The 16927-nt window shown below is 48.3% G+C and overlaps 5 protein-coding genes across 5 annotated transcripts; 3 read left to right on the forward strand and 2 right to left on the reverse strand.

Moving 5' to 3' along the window:
- Window positions 1-1049: 1049 nt before the first annotated feature.
- On the reverse strand, window positions 1050-1369 carry BABINDRAFT_163400 (uncharacterized protein). Its single transcript, XM_019129893.1, has one exon. The coding sequence runs from the start codon at window positions 1290-1292 to the stop codon at window positions 1095-1097; it is 198 nt and encodes a 65-aa protein (XP_018983018.1). The 5' UTR covers window positions 1293-1369; the 3' UTR covers window positions 1050-1094.
- Window positions 1370-2516: 1147 nt separating this feature from the next.
- BABINDRAFT_163401 (uncharacterized protein) lies at window positions 2517-5359 on the forward strand. Its single transcript, XM_019129894.1, has one exon. It carries the CDS (start codon window positions 2916-2918, stop codon window positions 5187-5189), a length of 2274 nt encoding a protein of 757 aa, XP_018983019.1. The 5' UTR covers window positions 2517-2915; the 3' UTR covers window positions 5190-5359.
- A 395-nt stretch (window positions 5360-5754) lies between these two features.
- On the forward strand, window positions 5755-11578 carry BABINDRAFT_163402 (1,3-beta-glucan synthase). Its single transcript, XM_019129895.1, has one exon. It carries the CDS (start codon window positions 5922-5924, stop codon window positions 11205-11207), a length of 5286 nt encoding a protein of 1761 aa, XP_018983020.1. The 5' UTR covers window positions 5755-5921; the 3' UTR covers window positions 11208-11578.
- Window positions 11579-11821: 243 nt separating this feature from the next.
- BABINDRAFT_163403 (uncharacterized protein) lies at window positions 11822-12464 on the reverse strand (the record flags this gene model as incomplete). Its single annotated transcript, XM_019129896.1, has 1 exon — window positions 11822-12464. A coding segment is annotated over exon 1 (164 nt), but the record flags the coding sequence as incomplete, so codon positions are not given.
- Window positions 12465-14641: 2177 nt separating this feature from the next.
- BABINDRAFT_163404 (regulator of G-protein signaling domain-containing protein) lies at window positions 14642-15693 on the forward strand. Its single transcript, XM_019129897.1, has one exon. The coding sequence runs from the start codon at window positions 14769-14771 to the stop codon at window positions 15660-15662; it is 894 nt and encodes a 297-aa protein (XP_018983022.1). The 5' UTR covers window positions 14642-14768; the 3' UTR covers window positions 15663-15693.
- Window positions 15694-16927: the final 1234 nt, after the last annotated feature.

Raw genomic sequence — 16927 nt, forward strand, 5'->3', positions numbered from 1 at the left:
TTTTTTAGAAGGATTCCGCCACCACTCTCAAAAGTGGCTAATCCATTCCCGAAAAGCGTGGACTAGTAGCACTTCAGATATTTGTAATCTACATGAAATTTCCCGGCCTTATTTCCCGAGAATCCTGCGGTTGGGCCCAACTGTCTTGACAAACTGAAATTAGACAGATAATCCGAAAAACGGGTCGGAAACATATGCCAGTCTAACGCACCCCCGGAACTATACTGAAACTTTATTATATATTTCTGCTTTAAGCATATCTCCGCACCAGGATTTCTCACACCAGGATTTACACAACTATACACGTTCAAGTCGAAGCGCCTGTGCCATAGATTAATATCGGCCGGCAAAGAGAATTTGTTTCTCTACTTGCACGTATATAGAAAGTAGCTAGTTTCCGGGAGTATTCCAGGAAATAAGTCCGTGGCAGCAGCAGTTTCGGAGTTTATCATCGCGGTTAATTCGCAGCTCATTGAGTGACTGGGGTGCGCATGTATAGCAAGAAGAAACGAAAAGACAAGGGGTCGGAATATGAACAATCACCCTATTTGAAAAAGAAACGAAGGGTCTCGTGACACGTATCGTAAAAGTCAAAGGCTCCACGTATCCTAAGTGACAACCAGATGTGGTGCTTAGACTAACGGGGCGGAAGGTCCAGCTTTGTTTAGCACTCACAGATATGCAAAATGCTTCGGATTTGGTTGAGACTCTGAACATCGTTTAGCCCCATACTCTGACGTGTACACAACAACTAGTTTTCCCGGACGGCCTTGGTAGGGATTTTCCGTGGCAATCTCTTGGTTTCTTCCCCTGACGCAGAAAATCGTTTCCCGCTTTGAGCGAGGTACGGTAGGTGGCCCTGTCTATACAGGTTTGCTCGATGAATGCGCCCTCCAATGCCCTGATTCTTTGCTCTAACCAGTGCGGGATTCCGGGATTAGTTCCTGCACCGATAGCAAATCCTAAACTTAAAACACCAGGGGCACTGAAATGTGCATTCATTACGCTAAACCACGTGACACCGCAATCGGAAGAAGTCGCGTGTACCGCTAGGAACACCTAGGCATTTAGCTGGTGAACCCCGATAGAGAACGCTATGGTTTGTGTTGTGGTTTGCGGTGAAGGATTTCCGGGTAGGCAATGTATTGAGACCATAGCGTCAATTGTCTGTAGAAGATTGCTCTCACTCGAAGTTGTACAGGGTTTAGTGCAAGTCGCACAGGGTTTAATACAAGTGTGCGAGCCCTATCAAGCCGGTGCGCGGAGGACTCCAGACCACACACAACGGCCATTTATTTGCTAAATAGCTGAGTGTCCGGTTCATGCAACCATCCAGGCTAGTTGCGTACGACAGCTGGAATTATTCTTGCCAGTGGGAAGCTGGGGGGCAAAGGTGCAAATAAGGGTTGTTGCGAATAGAGTTTTTCCTTACGGGTAGAACTGTTCCTCGTAAATAACATCTCTGAAGGCGTAAGCTATCTTGCAGTTGTCTCAATACGGTAGGGGGAAAAGCGCCCGAAGACGGAACAAAGCTTTATGCGCATCTAATTCTTGGGTGCAAACTTTGTTCCAGGGACTAAAACTGGTTCAAATAATAAGCTTCTAGTTTCTATCTTTGATCTTTCGTTCGACCGGTATACCATATGGCAATCCCTTGGAGACCACTCATCCTTCCAAGGTGGTATTATTTGACTACAGGGTAATGGTTAATTATAGGTGTCCAGTTGCCGATTCAGGGAATTCACATACTATGCATAACAGCGATCCCCACCAGTACGGCAAATCCAGCAACCAGAAGTGGTCTTCTCCTGCACTGGTTCCCGTGTATACCTCGCATCCACATCAATAGCGTAGTCCCCACCATCAGCTCGTCGGACAATAGTAGGGTTTGGGGGTGATTGTGGTGTTGTCAATCAATAATCTATCTGGGTGTTTGCCGACTTGCCGAAACCGCCCATATTAGTGTCATTAGTAGAGGCTTAGGACTCTAAAGATTTGCCTGCCGGCCTAATTTCATGACCGAAACGAGTCCTGCTTATTTCGGTACCTACGCTGACTAGGCCAGAAAAACGACAAGGATCACCTGTGCAGAGACGCGGTTAATCTAAGAGATTCACTATGAAATAGCTGGACGTCTGTCTCGGTGATAAGAGTTACCGCATGAACTTTTTATCTCTTTTCAATCCGTATCCCACACATTCCTATAACTACAGCGTATACTTCCCGATAATTCCCACTGCAGCGTTGAAATAGGCAGTGCTTTCATAATTTCACCAAGATATCTCACCGTTCGTGCAATAGAGCGCGTCGGTGCTGTTCCCACTCTAGCAATTTCATTTATCTTTCCGGGGAGGTTCCGGCTCACCGAGGGTTCCTTTGTGAATCTGAAACCTTACGGTCGTTGCGTCATAACGCGTTCTGCCAAATTGCTTTTTACCTGATACAGGGCGGCTACTGCGGGCGCCATACTAATTTTTTGTTAGCGGCCTGGGACCTGGCGGCAGAGAGCTCCAGGCACGTTTTGATTTCTAGCCTCGTGTTGAAATAACAAGTACACCCATATATGGATTGTTCTGTGTTGACAAAGTGTTCCTCACCTATTACGATTTCCACGTATCGAGATCTTTGATATATCTCGCCTGCTAATTTCGGTGTACTGTTTGCTTGACCCAAAACCGTCCCAGCCAAATTGCAGTCGATCCGCCCGTATTGCATCCAGTTCATCAATCACTGAAGTCGCTTTTGCTGGTCCCTGTCTATTGAACCCGTGTACAGAACCTGACTCTCAACCTCCAGCCATTACTTCTTTAGCGGTCTTTTTTTTCTCGGAGCGTGAAATCAAACTATTCATTGATCTCCTTGCTATCGTTTAGTAAACCCACTTGCCACTGGTCTCTTTATTTGCTTTGCTTGCCATGGCCATCGCTCTCAACAAACGTATCAAGGCGGTCCTTCTCCTGGTCTTTACTTTCGTCTCCCTCTTCTACATCTTCCTGCCCGCACCGGCTGTCATCAACGAGGACATTGCGCACCACACCAAGGCCGGCACGCTAGCGACGCCCAAGGTGGCCCTGTCTAAACATGTGCTCAAGGACGAATACACGGAATGGTACAAGAAGGACCAGTACATCCCCTTGACCGTGTCTTCCATCAAGCCCAATGGGAACTCCTACACCAATACCCTCCACCTCGAGCAGTTCTCGTACAACGACCCTGCGTTCGGCTTGTGCAACGCTAACACCAAGTACTCCAAGGTGGAAGCCATGTTCCTGCAAATCGACACGCACCGCGTGATTGACTCGCTTGTGGCCAACTCCATGTCGCTGTCGTCGCTCTTCAGGGGCTCTAGCTTCCTAAACTCGTTTCTCCTAGACCAGTCCTATTCCGACAATGAGTATAACCGTGACGACGAAATCACGATCCCAGCCGTGCGCCTCAAGATGGACGAGCCCAACAACAACTGTGTATCCACCTGCAAGAAGGTGATGACCCCGGCGCAGCTGAGGAACATGAACCGTTTGATCCGCGAAGGATACGGGATATTCTACCAGGTTGGTGACCTTCCCGTTTATTACTCCAACATCGAGTACAACATCGAGTTTTCGTCCAAATTCGGCAAGGACTTTTTCAACTACGGGGTGCCACTCGGCTATGTGGACACCACCAACAACCGCACGTTGTACTACAACCATCACAACTTCTACTTGCACTACAAGAAGGTCAACGGGCGCTACAAGATCACCGAAATGTACGTGGCGCCAGTCTCTACGTACCGCGAGGACATAGATAACCGGTGGGGCTGCGCGCTTGACAATCCGCTCTTCCTCGATGAGACCGAGGATACCACCGTGTTGTACTCGTACTCCATCAAGTACATTGACGTGGCGAACCCGCAGAACCAAGCCTCCAACGAAGACACTACTCTCACCATTCCATACAACTACGAGGCTAAGCACTTCCGCAAGACCTGGATGCGCGTACAGGAGCTGATTGTGCGCACCAACAACAAGACCATGGTGTACTTGATGTTTGTGTTCTCCATGTTGGTGTATCTCCAGGACGGCATTTTCAACTTTACCGCGTCCTCCACCGTGGTGCATTTTGCCGATATGCGCATCTCGTCCGCGGGAAACACGGTCCTCTTTGTGGCATGCGTGGTGGTCTTCACGGCTCACATCCTCGTGACCATGGTGGTTGCGCTCTTCTTGAAGGTAGTGTTCTTCCACGACTCGGCCACGGTCTTGTCCTCAAACATGGTCAACATCGGGGTGGTGTGCTACATCGTGACCGCCGTGGGGATGGGCAACTTCCTCGTGGGCTACCTCAAGAAGCACTCGTACCTCCCGGTGACCGTGACCGATTTGGTATCCGCAGCGAAAGTGCGCACCGCGTTGTTGACTTTTGTCACGTTCGAGAACGCCGGAATCATCCTTATTGCGTTCTTTATCAATTTGATCTACCAGAGGCTCCGCGTTGTCAACTTTGCATTGTTCGTCTCTGCCGTCAACTACTTGCTCATCGCCCCGTTGATGCACTTCACCGACCAAGTCTTCGACACCGATGTCTTAGGCGTGCTCAGCTTCTTGGCCTTCAATCCAAACCACGCGGCCAACAGTGAGATTTCACATGACTACACCGGCACCTTGCGGCTCCCGGACCGCCCTAAGCTCGTGATGTTGGCGGCCATTGCCGCGTTGGTTTCCAATATTCCCATCTACCTCTACCTCACCGTGCTCAACTCGATTGTCTTCTACAATCGGTTGGTCAGCGTCAGCTACGCCGAGATGCTCTTTGCGCTCGTTTCATTTGTCATTTTGACCGTCTGTGCCAACTACATTGTCAACGTGATCGTCTTCAAAAACCATGTGTTTGTGCCCAGCAAGGACAAGGAGGGGTTCGAGATGGCTGTTTCCCGTTCCGCCTCGCCCGCAAACCCCGCTGGTAGCACCGGTTTTCCTGAGAAGCCGATTGTCAAGATTGATATTCCGGCGAAAGACTTGGGCCAGATTGTGCTTGTGAATGTGTTGACTAATATTGCAATTATATTCTTGTTTTTGGTATATATCAACAAGCAGTTACTTGTGGGCAGTTCCGCCTATACCTTGGTGGGGTTCAGTGTGCTTTATGCCACGATTGCCTCGGTGGTGAGTATTATCAGCGTGGGTCTTTCCCTTGTCACGTTGTTCTAAAGGGAGAACACCCCTCCATCTGTTGCAATTTGGGCCCTTTTCGTCCCTTGTTGTTAATGATTTCTTTTTTTGTTTTCCTTTGGTGGAATCTGGCCCACTGGCTAGGTTACCTCTCTGAGTTGCATCCACTGGCTTTGTATTTATATAAAATTAACCCTTATCGGTTTATGTAGAGCCTATGAAATTGGACGTATCCTGAGTCCAGGTCATATGTAGTCCTGATGGGCCTTCGATATTCAGCTTAGTCAGGGCAATGCGGATTTGTCGGGCGATTCCCCCCTTGGGCTGAGTGCGTTATCCGTGTAAAATCGATAGTTGTTTCGGGTTAACCGTCCTTAGTATCCGAAACCTCAATTGCCATGCACTACGACGGCATCGCTGGTCTGTAGCCTTAGTGGTACCTGAACGGTATCGTATAACACTTGTTACAAGTTGTCCTGGTATATTATATAATAAAATATCGTAGAATGAAAACAGAAATCGTGTTTGGCTCTGTTATGCAACAAGACCATATTGCGCCGCAATGCTGCATTCATTGCAGCACTGCGCTTTTGTGTACGGTCTCGGACAATATTACCGTCAGTAAGTAGGTAGATACTGAGGGGTAATCAAATACCTCCTCTGAGCTTCTGGCAGTTGTGCCCAATTCAAATCCTTCTCGCTATTGCATCTATTCATCTCGTTCTGCACAATTGAATATTTCCCATTCATTCTGCTTTTCCTAGTTGTATCATGAATCTCCCGCCACTTGATGATGATTACCAAGAGCCTCGTGCTCTGTCTCAATCGCCGTATCAACAGCACAACATGTATAACGTTTACCGATCCCAGTACGACCCCTACAAGTACGATGAGTATGCCGAGGTCAGCTATCCTGAAGACCCTGTATACGTTAAGAAACCTTCCGATTCAAAGTACCCCGGGTGTTCTGAAGCAAATGGGATGCCTTTACTGGAGGAAGATATTCACAAAGTGTTTGCTGACTTGGGACATGTTTTGGGGTTTCAGAGCGACTCCGTTGCCAACATGTTGGAACACTTTATGATCCAACTTGACTCTCGTGCCAGCCGGATGAGTGCGCTCCAGGCTTTGGACTCTCTCCATTGCGATTATATTGGTGGTGAGCACTCTAACTACCGCAAATGGTACTTTGCGGCCCAGTTGGATTTGGATGAGGAGGTGGGGTTTGCCAACATCAAGTTTAACCACCAATACGGGAACAAAAAGTTCAAGGGGAAGAAGAAGGGAGAAAAATCGCGCAGTTATTCCTTGACATATCCTCAGACCGGCGAAGTGCTCCGGAGCGCGGAGTTCAAGTGGAAACAAAAGATGCTGGGCTATTCTGTGGTTGAGAGAGTTAGACATGTCGCGTTGTACTTGTTGCTCTGGGGAGAGGCCAATAATGTGAGGTTTCTTCCCGAAACACTCTGCTTTATCTTCAAGTGTGCCCTAGACTATCTTGAGTCCACAGCTGAAGCCAAAGCTTTGCCACAAAATGACTACCTAGATCGAGTCATCACCCCCCTTTACATGTATATCAGGCAACAACAGTACGATTTGACCGACGGAAACTGGGTCAAGAGCGAAAAAGACCACAGTGCGGTGATCGGCTACGACGACATCAACCAGTTGTTCTGGTACCCCGAAGGCTTGGATGGCATCGTTTTCACCGATGGAACGCGTCTCGTGGATCTTCCGCTCGGTGAGAGGTACCTTTCCCTTGGGGACATCTCCTGGAAGGACTCGTGCCGCAAAACCTACTACGAAACCCGCACCTGGCTCCATGTGGTTACCAACTTCAACCGCATCTGGATCATCCACGTTTGTGTGTTCTGGTACTACACATCGTACAACTCCAAACCCCTCTACACCCGAAACTACTCCCAGCTTTTGGATAACAAACCGCAGCCCCACGCGGTCTGCTCGGTGATGGCTTTTGCCGGAACGCTAGCCTGTTTTGTCCAAATACTTGCCACCCTTTCCGAATGGGCCTTTGTGCCTCGAAAATGGCCCGGTGCCCAGCGTCTCACCAAAAGAATGCTTCTCTTGCTTCTCGTCACGGCGGTAAATTTTGGGCCATCTGTTTACATTTTGGGGCTTGTTGCTTTGGACGAGTATTCCCTCGCCGCACGAGTCATCGCGGGTGCCCAGCTTGCCATCTCCTTTGTCACGGTTGCTTGGTTTTCGTATCAGCCGCTAGGGAGCTTGTTTACCGGTCTCCGTGTCAGGAATTCCCGCAGATTCACCACATCCCGCACCTTTACTGCTTCCTTTCCTCAGCTCAACCCCCGTGGTCACTTTTTCTCCGTGGCTTTGTGGGTCTGCGTATTTGCCGCAAAGTTCTCCGAGTCCTATTTCTTTCTCACATTGTCGCTCAAAGACCCCATTCGAAACTTGGCAACCATGTCCATGACCCGGTGCGTGGGGGAGGTCTACTTCGGCAGTCGCCTTTGTTTGCATCAGGCAAAGCTTGTGTTGCTCCTTATGTACGTGGCCGATTTGATCCTCTTTTTTCTTGACACGTATCTCTGGTATATCATTTGCAACTGTATCTTTTCGGTAGCCCTAGCATTCTCGCTTGGTATGTCGGTGCTCTCGCCCTGGCGAAATATCTTCACCCGGCTTCCAAAGCGGATTTTCTCAAAGATCTTGTGCTCAGCCATGACCGAAAATACCTACAAACCCAAGCTCCTCGTTTCACAGATCTGGAACGGTATCGTCATCTCTATGTACCGAGAACACCTCCTCTCGTCGGATCATGTCAGGAACTTGATCTACGATAGGTCAGAGGAGGGCTGCGAGTTGCGAACCCCATTGTTCTTTGTATACCAGGACGACAGCGCCCTCACTCTCAACGATTTCTTTCCACCCAACCTGGAAGCAGAACGAAGAGTCACCTTTTTTGCCCAGTCCTTGGCTACGCCGATTCCTGAACCTGTCCCCACAGATTGTATGCCCACCTTTACCGTGCTCATACCTCATTACTCCGAGAAGATCTTGCTCAAGCTCAAGGAAGTTATTCGTGAAGATAAGGACTCAAAACTCAGTTTACTAGAGTATTTGAAGCAGTTATCCCCCATTGAATGGGAATGTTTTGTCAAGGATACGAAGCTCATTTCCCGGCAAGAAGCCAGCAGCGAGGCATCTGACGAACAGCCCACCGTCCATCAGCTCTTGAAGGGAAACATAGACGATTTACCATTCTACTGTGTGGGATTCAAGAGCTCGTCGCCATTGTACACCCTCAGAACGCGTATCTGGGCTTCCTTGCGGACCCAGACGTTATATCGAACGGTTTCCGGCTTTATGAACTATCACAGAGCGATTAAACTCTTGCACCGGGTAGAGAATCCAGATATCTTGGAGTACTACGGGACCACCCCCGCGGAAATCGAATACGAGTTAGATGTGCTCGCCAGGCGGAAGTTCTATTTGATCGTGTCCATGCAGCGGTACCAGCAGCTATCGAAAGACGAGCTTGAAGACGCAAATTACTTGATCAGGGCCTACCCGGAACTCAAAATTGCTTACTTAGATGAAGTCACGGAGGCGGATGGGGTCAGCTACTACTCCACTCTTTTGGAGGCCCAGCGGGACGGGGAAGCCATCGAGGTGGTGCAAAAGTACCGGATAAAGCTCTCTGGGAACCCCATTCTTGGCGATGGCAAGTCGGATAATCAGAACCACGCGTTGATCTTTTACAGAGGCGAGTACATCCAAGTAATTGATGCTAACCAGGACAACTACCTCGAAGAGTGTTTGAAGATCCGTTCAGTGCTCTCTGAGTTTGAGGAGAATGAGATCGACCCTTCACCCCCGTATATTCCCGGTGTGCCTTACCAAGACATCAGTCCCGTGGCGATTCTTGGGGCTCGAGAGTACATCTTCTCGGAAAGTATTGGGGTTCTAGGGGACATTGCGGCGGGGAAGGAGCAAACTTTCGGGACCTTATTTGCCCGGACCTTAGCGGAGATCGGAGGGAAGCTCCACTACGGCCATCCTGACTTCCTCAATGCAATATTTATGACCACTAGGGGGGGGATTTCCAAGGCCCAAAGGGGGTTGCATCTCAATGAAGATATCTACGCAGGCATGAACGCGGTCGCGCGTGGTGGAAGAATCAAGCACTGCGACTACTTTCAGTGCGGAAAGGGACGGGATCTTGGGTTTGGCTCTATTCTCAATTTCACCTCCAAGATTGGTGCTGGCATGGGCGAGCAGATGCTCTCCAGGGAGTACTACTACATGGGGACCCAGCTCCCACTCCACCGCTTCCTCTCATTCTACTACGCCCACCCAGGGTTTCACGTGAATAATCTTCTCATCATCCTCTCTGTCCAGTTGTTTATGTTTGTGTTGTTGAATTTGGGGGCGCTTGCCCGCGAGTCGATTATGTGTATCTATGATAAAGACGTGCCGATAACTGACCTTCATCGGCCGATTGGGTGTTACAACCTCCGGCCGGTATTAGATTGGGTAGACCGCTTCGTTCTCTCCGTATTTATCTGCTTCTTTATCTCGTTTGCTCCATTGGTGGTTCAGGAGTTGTCGGAGCAAGGGATCTGGAAGTCTGTCATCCGCTTGTCCTTCCACCTTATCTCCATGGCGCCAGCTTTTGAAGTTTTTGTGTGCCAGATTTACTCCAACTCTCTTAAGACAAACATTTCCTTTGGTGGGGCCAAGTACATTCCCACCGGAAGGGGCTTTGCCACCTCTCGTACCTCATTCTCGCTTTTGTATGCCAGCTACGCCCAAAGATCCATCTACCTCGGGGCCAGAGTCTTTCTCGTTCTTCTTTTCGCATCCGTGGCTATGTGGCAAGTCTCGCTTCTCTGGTTCTGGCTCACAGTTGTTTCCCTCTGTCTCTCGCCGTTCTTCTTCAATCCCCACCAGTTTTCATGGACACCGTTTTTCCTTGATTATAGGGATTACATCCGTTGGCTCACACGGGGGAACACCAAGTCTCATCACAACTCATGGATTGGGTTTATGAAGAGCTATAGGGCAAAGTATACTGGCTACAAACGGAGAAAACTCCAGGGCGGAACGGATTCACCCGCTTCCACGTTTCTGAGGGTTGTGAGGGGAAACTTGATCTTCTCCGAGGTGCTACTCCCCTTTTGTGGAACTTTCTTCACCTTTGTGGCCTACACTTTTATCAACGCCCAGAATGGGGTCAAGGAATACGACTCGGTGAATTCCATCCTACGGATGCTAATCGTCGTGTTTGCTCCAATCGTGCTAAACGTGTGTACGTTGTTGGGGATCGGAACCTTTGTCTGCATTCTTGGACCGGCGTTCAATATCTGCAGTAAGCGTCTCGGCGTTTACACTGCTGGTTTGGCCCACACGTTGGCCATTGTCTATCATGCCCTATCCTTCCAGGTGTTGTGGTTAATGGAGGGGTATGACTTCACCCGAACCTTGGCAGGCTTCATCTGTGTGGTTTACTTCCAGCGGCTCATCTTCAAGCTTATACTCGTCTTGTTCGTCACTCGTGAACTTCAGGAGTATCTGCCGAATACATCCTTCTGGTCAGGTGTGTGGTTTAACCGTGGCATGGGCTTTCTCGTGCTCTCACAGCCCGTAAGGGAGTTTTTTGTGAAGGTAGTTGAGATGAGCTTCTTTGCGATGGACTTTTTCCTCGGTCATTTTCTCTTGTTTTTGATGGTTCCCTTCCTTCTTGTGCCGTTGATTGATGTGTGGCACTCTAGTTTGCTCTTTTGGTTGAAGCCCCACGCCACGAATCTCAGTGCCCCAATTCTATCCAAGAGGCAGCGACGGGTAAGGAAAAAGCGAATGGTGAAGTACTTCCTCTTGTATTGTTGTATTTTGCTTTTGTTTGCTGCGCTATTGCTCGGGCCATTTTATGGTTCTAAGTATATCCCAGAATTTCGCTCCACTTTACCGACCATGGCAAAGGAGTTGTTTCAGCCGGTTCACCAGAATAGGAATGATACAGGCAGCAGAGCCCCTCATACAATCGTAGTGGTGGCACCAACCGTACGACAGGCTTAAGGTAAGTGACCGATGTTTAAATTTCGTATTTTTGGTCAAAGATGTAATACTTTAAGTCTATTTTTGTGGTAAGCGATCACTTCGGTAAACTTGAAAACTGGAATTCTGCCCTCAATTTGTGTGGCTCATCGTTTCGACTATGAAAATAGCAGGTATAGTCCAGCCTCCTGGTAGTTCTACAAGCTAGGACTTGGACATCTTTTTGTTCCTCCTCTAAGAGTAGCTATTACCGTTTACGTATAGGCTCACCAAGTGCAGTGTACAAGTCAGATCTTTGCGTATTATTCCAGGATAGGATTAACGCTGCTTGGATATATGCTTGACTTTGGAAGTATGATGAAGGGGTAACTGTATTATAATATATACCAGAGTATGAGTTATAGTAATAATTTTACTAATAAGTATTTATTATATATGCGTATTCACACGTGATTCCATATATATATACCTGTCGGTCAGCAAAAGAGTAATTATCTACATATAAACCTATTAACCATATATATATACATTTAGATTAATCTCCGCCTATGAAATATCATGCCTGAGATCAATATACGTGTTAGACTGATCAGGCACTAAATATATTACACTGTAAGTTTGACATGCATACTAACCACTATACTATTCATTTGTAACGACCAGGGCTGTTATTCGAGTCGCACTCTGACTTTTCTGCAATAAAGTTAACGTATGCTGACTATATGGGAATTACAGGCTACTCAGTATACCATACAGCATACGTGTCGATGGTGCCTATTTGATCCAAGATTTGAGCCGGTATCGGAGTTGCGATGACGACATACCGGGCACAGAGAAGAGAAGCGTAGGCCGATAGACAACTCCAGAAACCGTATGCATCGCAGTTTGAAACCTCGTTATACATAGACGCATAGCTCAACCGTTATGCGTGCAGATACAAGTACCTCTCCAAGCCTGGATTATGCGGCGGATTCGGGCTGAGAAAACAGACCACCGTTGCATGCATGTTTGTATGGTATAATCCGGGTATTGTACGGGTGTCAGAAACGTAGCCAAGTGGACGAGCAAAGAGCTCCGGCATCGGCTGTATACTTACTCATGGTAGCTGCAGAAACAAAGAGCTTGTGATTGCTGGGTAGGGAGCATACATAGGCAGCTGTACAGGTTGAGGCATTAAATCGCTACCGTAGAAGTCATACGTCTCCGCTAAAATACTTAGATTTTGATATCGGAGTCTAGTGGAGCTCCAGGGGGGATAGTCAACTAAACAGGAACCAATGCAGCCAAGAAAGACGCCGCCCTGGCGTGATAAAATCCCGCCGGGATTCCTGACTCGGTTTCTGACTTTGGGTTCAGAGTTTTGACGCGCCGCTGTCAATGGCTTCGCAAATATGACTCGAGACGGTATTTTTTTCTCTCTGCAAGGAATAATATTTATTTGTATCATATACAAATTTTCCAGCCTAAGATAATAACGGTCTTGCAGTAATGCAGGCAAGCCCACCGCAACCCACAAGGTCTAGTGCAGCTTCCAAAGTTCGCTCATCCTTCCGACACGGAATGGTATGCGCTTCCAGGATGCGTCGAGGGTCTCATATATCGGAGCTCTTCGGAGGTAGATATAGTTATCGGTATTGACCCTACACGCACCAGTTACCAGAATTCTGAACAAGACTGCAGAACGAGAGAGCCGTCTGGGTGTAATAATTATAGTTGTTGGTGTTTTGGCGTATACTCAACGTACGTAATATCTCACCACAATTGCGTCATAATTCCAGCAGATTCCAGCAGATTCCAGCCTTTACGCTTCCAACTCAAGCGGATGGAGGTTACTGTGGACCTATGGGGTAAGAGTCAGAATATAAGCACACTGCCATGGGAGGTGATTTGATGCATGCACGGGGAAATTTTTCATTAAGCACATAGTTGGGTTTACTTATCCGCATATGCAAAATGGCTGCATAATCCTGCTCTAAGCCGTTTCCTGACCATCTCCGAGGTTGCGAGAGAAGGGAGAAAAGGAGTGCTCTGGATGTAACATGCGGTTATAGGCGGCTATAGTGTTTTGAATATGGAATGCCTTTGATCAGAATAACAAGGAGAGACTATTATGAGACTATGAGACTATTCTAACAGCGATGACCACATCTTGTACACACTGACGTTTTTTTCGATATTACGGGTATATTAACACAAGTTTTCGCCAGTAAATAATCTCTGAAACGAAAACATTGCATGTAGCTGTAGAACTGCTTTTGGCATAATGGAAAGTGGTGTTTGGACACGTGCCCATCAGTGTAGGCACGTGCTTATCGGCGTAGGGAATGTTCATGGGTTATAGACAACGCTCATGGGTATAGACCATGGGCGTAGACACGTGCCCATACGTGAAAGCTATCTAAAGTTTGTCCAAACTTGGAATGTCTCTCATTCGATAAGGAATTATATCTAGTGCTGGGCCAGGAAACCACCGTCAAGATTAAAGTCTTCCTCGATGGATGTATATCTGGAAGAAATGAAGCTATTGCGGCTATAGATTTATGCCGTTGCTACTACAGCCATTTACTCACTCTAAGATGTACACCACTGAAACTCAGCCCCCGGTCAAAGGAATTTCCCATTTGAGTATCTGACTACAAGTCCACCCTAGCAGCTGGCCCTGTGCCGTGTTATGGTATAAATCTCGGGCGATGAGACTAACAAACCCGCCTGGAAAATGTTCCACTGTAGCCAATTAATATACAAAAACAATCACTCGTCTTGTCAAAGAGCAGGAGGCCAGGCCCTTTCCACAAAAAAGCGAGGATACCCGTTTTAACGCATTGAATGTACTATGCGCCTACCCAGATAGTAAAGATAAGGCCTGGGCAAGAGGCCAAATGACTAATATACATCGTTGGGCTATTGTTTTACACAACTGGCTAGGTACCACCACGTCAACATGCGCCATATCCTCCTACATACCCATTGTGTTTGACATGGCTGAAACCTAAACCTACGGGTGGGAAATTAAAACACCCCTGGAAACGTTTACCCATACAGTAACCTCAGCATAAACAAACTTTATCTCACGCGAAAGTATCCCAAACCTCCACGTGAAAGTGCGCCCAAACCACCGTGGGCAGGTGTGTAGCAATATGTCCTACAAACGTGCTGCATAGGCGCATGACACCCGCACTTTCAGGAAACGCAGCCCAGCTGCACGCGCTATTAAATTGCAAACGTCGCGCCCGTTTTGTCACGCCGCATCAACGGTAGCGATTGCTCCCCTCTTTATCTGTTTGATGTGACCCCGAACGTAACCTCATGCATGCCGAAAAAGAAACCACATAACAGCTATATAGCGCTATCTCCCAAGTACCGATAAAACTTGACACAATCCCAACTCTGGATATTCGCATTTATACTCACTTCTATACTGGTACCGTCTAGATATACCGTATACAATCTTTTCTCCACTACAATCCTCGCTACAATCTTGTTCCCCTTTCGCTGCAAATCCTGCCCACAATGAATCAAATACACATCGAGAAACTACACAATCTGGTGGCGGTCTCGCCCCAGCTACATAGCCCGCGGCCAATGTCGCCCGCGCTCCCCTCGCCCTTGCAAAACGCCCGCCATGCGACACCTACGCTTGACGACGTGCTCCAGCAGCAGTTCGAGAGCACGTTTGTGCCGCCACCATACAACATGGCCACCTTTGCGGAGTTTCTCGCGCGCACCCACCAGCTCGAGAACTTGGAGTTTGTGCTTGAGACGATCAAGTATGTGAATGTAACCGAGACAGGGGTGAAGGTGGATGCATGGATGCACTTGTACCGCAACTTTCTCGCGGAGGACTCGGTCAAAGAGGTGAACCTCCCGCACGCGGTTAAGGATAAGCTTCTGCGCTACAATGGGCACATACAGAGCGCGGAGTACGGGCTTTGCGACGATGCGGTGATTGTGGACGCGCACAAGATCGTCAAGGTGCTCTTGGCAGATGCGTACGTTGAGTTTGCGCAGACCGTGCGACGCTCGCAGCTGATCCTGGGCGTCAGGCCCGTGGCTGGCGACTATCAGTTTGGGCAGGCTACCAAACCCAGACGTGCGTCCGAGTACGAGTCACCGCTCCAGGAAGCGCCACACCGGGCCATTACTCTGCCCCTTTCGCCTGCCCACCCGACCTCTAACCCACTCTCTGTCCAGATCGACGAGGAGGCGGTCATCGACGAGGAGGACTACTTCAAGCAGCCGTCACGTAACGGGTCCAACAGTAGCGGCCGTACGTTAGTCTCGGAAGCCGAGTCTCGCGATAGCCGCCAGAGCTCCGTCGAGCGTGATGTACGCAAGAGTAATACCCGCAAGAACTCAAATGACATGCTCTGGGGGATGAAGAAGGTCGGACGCAAGTTGATATACTCAAAGTGGCGCCGCACCAGTAGCACCTCCTCCGCCTCTGGCGTGGATCTGAAGACCCCGCCACCTAACTAATGATAGATTTTTAATGAATAATGAACCGGAATGAGTGTAGAAGACGGTAACGTGACCACGGCCATTATGTCATACCTTGCGGGGAATGACCTGCTTTTAGGTTTGGGCAGATTGGTTACATATGCACTGAGCCAAATTAGGTTTTATACTGTCTCAGGCTAACATTAGGTTTTACTTAGGCTTTTTCTTATGCTTAAGGCACAGCCGTCATTGGACTATACTTTTCATAGCACTGGAGGGTGCGTTTTATCTTTGTTGCCTGCGTGAAAAATTTGATAGAGGTAGGAACCAAGGTTAGAGCGGTTTGACCTGGAATGAGGGGGAGTGATCAGGTCGGTCAGTGTCATTGCCAGTTATAATTATCGCTTGTACGTCAAGGGTGGTTTTGTAGCTCGTTGTACGTCGTCAGTGATTCGAGGTTGCTGGATTCTTTTCCAGGTGGTGATATTTAATCGATCGGTGTAAAACTCCTATCTCCTCTCTAGAAATTCCAGAATTGGGAAACATCTATTCCCTCAACTCTATATACTGTTGCTTAAAGATATACGTCAGAATGGACATGTGCATCTGGAAGCATGGCCTTCACTGGACCTAAGCCGTTTTTGCTTTGCTTACTCCAGTGGGTATCACTTCACCGAAGTCATAGACGTTGGTACTCTAGAATATACTTTCCCTCGGCACGACTAGGCAAAGTTCTAGAAATAGCACCGTCGCTCGATAAATCTGCCAAGGGACTGGGAACAAGCCACGCGTCTCGAGCCACTTGATCCTTTTAGGACCACCCCCACACAACAAATGAGCTTATAACCGGACTACAACAAAAATTGCTGACATCAGCTGTTGTCCCCCAGCGTGTTACAGACTTTTGCACCCCCCTTATGCGTGGAGAACCCCCACTAAAGGTTGGAGCATATGCACGTAGTGCGTTGAAAGGCGCAACCCTATGGGGTTGACTCTAACAGCGAGACAATGGCACCAGCTCGAAAAACTTAGGTACGTATGTTTGGTAAATTCAGGACAACTAAACACCTTAACATAGCTCCACGTTAGAATGCTTGGCTATATCCATTAGTGTGAAATGCTTCAGCAAAGTCTGCCGTCCGTAGGTCGATATGCGTGTCTGAACGCTAGTAATATCAGAGGCAGTTGTTTGTGCATAGCAGAGGTTGGGCCTAGAACTGTTTCTGGCACACAGCGGCCAGTAACCACGCTACGGATCCTTTACTCCGAGCAGACCATCTCCTCCAACTCACTTCCTTTATCCT

This window comes from Babjeviella inositovora (assembly GCF_001661335.1).
Source record: "Babjeviella inositovora NRRL Y-12698 unplaced genomic scaffold BABINscaffold_14, whole genome shotgun sequence".
In the NCBI taxonomy this organism is placed as follows: Eukaryota; Fungi; Ascomycota; class Pichiomycetes; order Serinales; genus Babjeviella; species Babjeviella inositovora.